The following is a 7,138-nucleotide window of genomic DNA, read 5'->3' on the forward strand; positions in this document are numbered from 1 at the left end:
TCAAAAACAAATAGATACATATGAAAGTTTCCCAGGTCAATCCCCTCTCCGCAACTAAGCTGCACCAGAGCCACCTGCATCACCAACATCTGCTCCCGTGTACCGCGTACACGATCATCGCCACACACACGCAGATAGGGTGAGCTTAGCAGATAAAATCACATATATATATATATATATATATATATATATATATAATATATATATATATATATATATATATATATACAAAGCTATAAACACATATATATATTTTCATGTACATATCTCAACCTGCTTACATATCACAACACTTAACTTAACTTTCCACATTACCCTATGTTTTTATTCCCTCAATTCAATCTTCAATACGTTTATTTGTGTTCTACATCGTCTGATGATTACTTCAAGGTGACTTGCTGCCATACCTATCGGCCACAACCGATAGAGCACGTGCGGGAAAACATGCTACGGATCATACACCGCAACGCCAGGTAGAGTTCCCATATACGAGCAAAGCCGTATCGTCCCAAGACTACCAAACTCGTCAGCCAACAACTGAGGAGGGCAATCTATCCGGACCCATCCGTACTGGCCACAACCAGCACACTCATACCGGCCACACTCGCCAACCCGAGCCACAACTCAAGGGTTTCTCGTGTTCATCCGCCATCCCGAGCCACAACTCAAGAGATGTTATTCCGAGCCACAACTCAAGGAATACCACGTGCTTAACCCCTATCCCGAGCCACAACTCAAGGGATACGTTCCGAGCCACAACTCAAGGAACTCCAGCAACCTCACCTCTAAAGCACTACCAGAAGCCTTGTAGAACACCCTATGAAGTCCAACAACTGGGACTTACAGCAGCTAAACCGCCTGGCGGGGGACACGTACCGCTAGGCGCCACAGCTTCCAGACCGCTTGGAAGCTATGATGAGTCGAACCTTGGCTCACATTCAATAATTAACTATTGGGGAATTTAATATTATTTTTGCGCTTACAAATTTGATATTAGTTGCATAAAATTCGTTATTAGAAATAGTCCCAAAATAGGAATTTTGGAGAGAAATAGTTCAGGTACTAAATGCAACCCCAATTCTCATGTTTACACCCCTTTTTTTTTAAATGGAATATCTATTATTAAAATAAAATATTTCTAGAGCTAGCGGCACCCCCTGTTTTCAGGTTTACACCCCCTTCTGTAATTTAACATTTAAATTTCTGCTTTGCACCCCTCCTTTTTACTAAGCTGCACCCCTAATGTCACTTAAGATCTAATCCATCAGATTTTGCCACGTGGCAATCCTCCACTTACTAAATTAACCATTCACAGTTTGCCACATCATCAATCTTCCATTAACTCAAATCACCAATCGAAACATGCCACATCATCACTCTCTCTCTCTCCTTCAAACAACCAAAACCCTAACCCTAACTCTTTCTCTCTCTCTTCCGCACCAACCCACTCCGCAGTCGCCACAACCACGTCCGACCACCACTGGCCATGCCGGAAAGCCGTCGCCTGTCGCGCCCTCGTCGGAAACCCCGTCACCGCTGCTGTACCAGGGGACCGCGACGTCTTCGTCTTCTCCGCGCGTCCCGCGACCACCATCACGCACCACACTCGAACTTGAACCTCCCGAGCCACCGTGAACCAGCCACCGCGACTTCTTCATCGCGCCTCCGTCGCGCCTCCTTCTTCTCCACTCGTCCCGCTGTCCGAATCCCCCATGGTCGCACCATTCGAGCACGCCGGAACAGTCCAACATCTCCGGCAACACCTGCACCAACACTTCTCCATCCTCGCGAGTGAGCCGCCGTCCATCACGCGAAACCCCACTGTCACACCTGCACTCGCGCCTCTCCCTCTCCTTCATCCCGAAATCACCACCGTCGCTCCACCACCGAAAAACACAGTCCCTTCGTCTTCGCATCACGCCGGCATCGTCAGGCCAGCACCATTCTCGCACACGTTCGGACCCACCATTGCTGCACCAGGTCTGCTCGCGAGATTTGCAGTGACCAACTCAAAGCTCCGCTGTGTTGCCTTCGCCACCATCATCTTCGTTCAGCATACTGTGGGAAACACCATTGCAGCGGCACTCGCGGCATCTGCAGCAGTCAAGGCCACTCACGGAACCACCACCAAACCCTAATTGCGGACAGGAAATCTGATTCGGGGAAAGGGACTGCTCCGACACGTGGCAGCCCCTAGTTGGGTTGTCAAAAAATCAAGACTGGTCAATCAGTCAACTCTGGGCAAGGATTTGGTCAACAGTGGTCAAATTATCTATTTTATGCTATATCTGGCAGGTGGTTCCTCTATAGGAACCCTAAATTGGCCTAAGAAGGAAAAGATAGCCTGGCGGCAGTTCACCACCAACCAGACTAATTCTGGAAATTTCCCAGAATCACAATCTCTAAAAATGGAATATACAAATCCTACATAATCATACCAAATTCAGAATATCAATCATAATTAAATTGATCGACGTATGAAATTACCCTATTTAGCATGCCAATCAAATTAAAATTAAAGTTAACGCGTAAAGCTCCCCTAACCTGGTTCCTTAGCTTAAATTAGAACAATTGATGAAGCTCTCCCTTGATCACCAATGGCCACCCTTGGTTTCCTTCAATTTTGCCTTCAACTCCCTCACGTCAGCCCTTCTCACTCACCCTTGCCTCTGTTTTTCTAAGTCTAGGTTCAGCCTTGCCAAAACCTTGCCTAAACTCCAACTTTTTCCTTTTAAACTAGTATTTTAGGTTACTTAAAAATCTTAAAACGAATTTAATTGCATTTACCATTTCATAACCCTCATCTCTCACCATGAATGGAAATGCAGCCCCCCCTTGGCCGTACTGCTTCCCCTTGCCTCTGTTAACCTTTCCCATTTCCCTCCAAAGTCACCATTAGCAAAAATAAAAACACACAAAATTTCCATTTAGCCTTTCCAAGGTTTGAACCCATGACCCCTTTGTTACCACTCAAGTGCATCACCATTTTAACCAATCATGTTTCATGCTACCCATCACAATTAAGTATCATAACATACAAGAACATATTTTCATAAATTTAAATAACAAAATCTTAACATCAAAAGTTAGCATACATAGGACTCGAACCCAAGTCCTCTCGCACAATCAAAGTGCTCTCAACCATATGAGCTAGCACCTTTCCACGTCATACCAACCAAAATTTAATGTCATAATTATTACCCCTCCCGTATTTATTAATTAATTATTTATTTAATTAATTAAATTCTACGGGTCTTACAGTGTGTGTGTATGCTATATCATGATTACTCATGAAGAAAACAAGCTTGAAGATTGTAGTTCATTCTGTAGACATTTTAGCATTGTATGGATGTATATGGTCTTATTTGTGTCTTTTAATTTGTTGAATTTTTTTCAACTAGTTAAATCAGTTCTTTTAATCCGTTGAATGGCTTTTTAATAGGTTAAAAGGTTCGTTGTAGTAGTTTTAATTTTACGTATTCAATAAGTTAATTTATTTTTTAATCAACTAATTTCACTCAAGTTAAGTGAAATCAATCGATTAATTGGAAAATCAACTTGTTGAATTTCTTAACAGTTTGAGTATAAGTTATGTTTTTCTCGAGAGAAGGGAGGACTTACCATGTTTTAGCACGAAATCATTGGATATTCTGTGGAAAACTCTCTCTCTCAATCATACAAAAGTAAAACCATTGTAGATTGATCTTGGATCTTTCTTGGAGGGATTTTTCTTAGTTTTGGAACTTGGAGAAAGAGGTTTGGTTGGATAAGGAGAGCCATCATTCACGTTTGATCTTTCTCAAGTTTCTGGGTGGATCCCGGTGGCTTTCTAGGACTGTAAGGGTGGTCCTTGTTGTTAGAATTAATTGACGAATTAATTCTATTAGTGACTCATTTGAAATATTATGATGGGCCCAATTGTGATTTAATAAAATATAAAGACTTATTGGTTATTATTATGGGAAGTGATAATAAAATAAAGATAAAGATAAAATAAAAACCAACTTGATGGACGTTGGTTTATAAAAGGAATTGGGGTTCTGTCTCTGGCCATAAGGTTCTTTTCACTGTAACCCATCAAGAACGTGTGAGAAGAGAAAGAAAGGCAAAGAGATAGATTGGGAAACGGTGGTTGAAGAGCACACAAGATTATAAATTGAAGAACGCATGTTCACAGGATCTCTCATGGATCAAGGTTAGTGCTCTATTATGATTTATCGTGTGAGAATTATAAATCTTAAAGATCCTTAATTAAGTTTTACATGTGGTATCAGAGCAATGTTGTAGGATTCATGATTCTCCTCTTATGATGTTTGTTTCCATTTTTTATGAGCCCTAATTAAGTTTGAAGGGTTATTTAAGTTTTCCGCCGTTGCCATTAAAATGTTGCATCCACTGTTGCCATTAATCAGAATTTATGCGTGCGCGTGCTTTACTGTAATTTACTGTAATAGTGTTTTGTTTTTAATTGGCAATTGAATGGATGTGTAAAAATAAAACAAAACCGTTCCTGTGCACGTAAACGCAAATGGCATTTAATGCAAGTTAAAACAAAATTGTTACTGTGTGAACATTGAACATGGCATTGAAAGTTTTTTAAAAAAAAAAAAAAAAAAAAAAAAAAAAAAAAAAAACATACCTGTAAACGTGAGTTTGAAATGGGGTAGTGAATGGAATAAAGACTGCCCATATCTGAAACGTGCGTAGAGAAAATAGGTATGTTTTGAGTGGTTTACGTTACAAATAGATTAATATTAATTATTTTATTTATATAAATAATTAATATTTTAATTTTAATTTGCAATAATATTTATGTTTGTTATTGTTAAATTAAAATTAATGAAGATGCTATATAAAGTTTATAGCAATTAAATGTGTATTTATTTATTTGAAATTAAGTATGATAAATTTTGTTAGTGACCAAAGTGGCCAAAATTTTAATGTTTATATAATTTCAAATTATTAATGTTTTTTATTTTAATTACCCATAGTATGGATGCTAAATTATGAATAATTAAATTTATGGGTTAATTAAAATTCATTAATTATAAGACATTTAAGGATCGCCCAAAGGTTGATTAATTGTTCTCATAATTAATGAACATGATTGTAGATAATTTTGTATACGTCACTAGTTTTATTTATATACCCAAAGGTAGTAGGTGATTCTAGTTGATGCATATTTTAATTATCAATAATGTTATAATGTGATTAGCATCATTATGTTTATGTTTGTGTATTAGTGGATCTCCCAAAGGAGAACATTAGTATGCATAAAATGATTGTTTATATCTGAATCTGTTTTTACGTTTAGTTTTATGACTCAAAGCATTAATGTTAGGCATGTGTTAATTGCAGTCTTTGTTCCGGTATCTTTACACGCGCTTGCTTCGTCTGTTCCAGTCTTTAATGGGTTGAATTTCCCTGACTGGAGTGAGCAAGTCCAATTTCACTTAGGTGTGTTGGATCTTGATCTAGCTCTTCTAGTTGAAAAGCCGGCTGCTATCACGGATGCTAGTAGCAATGAAGAGAAAACCCATTATAAAGCCTGGGTAAGATCAAACAGACTTAGCTTAATGTTTATGAGAATGAGCATAGCAAGTAATATAAAGTCAGCTCTTCCCAAAACTGATGACGCAAGAGAATTTATGAAATTTGTGGAAGAGCGCTCCCAAACTGCTGATAAGTCTCTCGCTGGGACACTGATGAGTACGTTGACCACTATGAAGTTTGACGGTTCGCGTACTATGCATGAGCATGTGATCGAGATGACAAATATCGCAGCAAGACTTAAGTCTTTAGGAATGGCAGTGGATGAAGGTTTTCTCGTGCAGTTCATTCTGAACTCATTACCGTCTGAGTATGGTCCGTTCCAGATGAACTACAACACCATGAAAGACAAGTGGAATGTGCATGAATTGCACAGTATGCTAATTCAGGAGGAGACCCGACTGAAGAACTTAGGAAGCCACTCTATTCAATATGTGAAGAATCAAGGAGCTGTTGGAAAGAAAGTTGCTAAGAAACATGGAAAGGGTAAAGGACCACTAAAGATTGACGAGTCCTCAACCAAAATCCAGAAGAAAAATGACAAATGTCATTTCTGCGGGAAGTCTGGACATTTCCAGAAGGACTGCATAAAGCGTAAGGCTTGGTTCGAAAAGAAAGGTGAGCATAATGCTTATGTATGTTTTGAATCAAACTTAACTGAAGTTCCCCATAATACGTGGTGGATTGATTCTGGATGTACGACTCATGTTTCTAATGTGATGCAGGGATTTCTTACAACCCGAACCATAAACCCAAATGAGAAGTTTGTCTTCATGGGCAATAAAGAGAAAGTTCCAGTGGAAGCGGTCGGGACTTATCGTCTAATCCTCGACATTGGATATCACTTAGACCTTATGGATACTTTTTATGTACCTAGTATCACTAGGAATTTAATTTCTTTGTCTAAGCTTGATATTGCTGGATATTCTTTTAAGTTTGGGAATGGTTGTTTCAGTTTGTTTAAGCGTACTTTTATGATTGGATCTGGTACACTTTATGATGGTTTATATAAATTGAATTTGGATAATTTATATGCTGAAACTCTTATGACTTTGCATCACAATGTTGGCACTAAACGTAGTTTAGTGGATGAACGATCTGCTTTCTTGTGGCATAAACGTTTGGGACATATTTCCAAAGAAAGAATGCAAAGATTAGTAAAGAATGAAATCCTTCCGGATTTAGATTTTACTGATCTGAATGTGTGTGTGGATTGTATTAAAGGCAAACAAACTAAACACACAAAGAAAGGAGCCACGAGAAGCACTCAGCTTCTTGAAATCATACACACCGATATATGTGGTCCGTTTGATGTAAATTCTTTCAATAAAGAGAAGTACTTCATCACCTTTATTGATGATTTTTCGCGTTATGGACATGTCTATTTACTGCATGAGAAATCTCAGTCAGTAAATGCCTTGGAAGTTTATATAAATGAAGTGGAAAGGCAATTAGACAGAAAGGTGAAAATCGTAAGGTCTGATAGAGGTGGTGAGTATTATGGAAGATATGATGAAAGTGGACAACACCCTGGTCCGTTTGCTAAGTTCCTTGAGAAACGTGGTATTTGTGCTCAATACACAATGCC

The 7,138-nt window shown here is 38.8% G+C and overlaps 1 protein-coding gene across 1 annotated transcript; it reads left to right on the forward strand.

Annotated features, from left to right (window-relative positions):
• The first annotated feature begins 5,556 nt into the window (after positions 1-5,556).
• Positions 5,557-6,591, forward strand: LOC146888797 (uncharacterized). The gene is made up of 2 exons (XM_085673433.1): positions 5,557-6,168; positions 6,276-6,591. Exons 1-2 carry the CDS (start codon positions 5,577-5,579, stop codon positions 6,308-6,310), a joined length of 627 nt encoding a protein of 208 aa, XP_085529559.1. The 5' UTR covers positions 5,557-5,576; the 3' UTR covers positions 6,311-6,591.
• The last annotated feature ends 547 nt before the right edge of the window (positions 6,592-7,138 follow it).

Source organism: Vigna unguiculata, chromosome 1 (assembly GCF_037176805.1).
Source record: "Vigna unguiculata cultivar grain cowpea cultivar isolate G323 ecotype 2 chromosome 1, ASM3717680v1, whole genome shotgun sequence".
NCBI classification, from domain to species: Eukaryota; Viridiplantae; Streptophyta; class Magnoliopsida; order Fabales; family Fabaceae; genus Vigna; species Vigna unguiculata.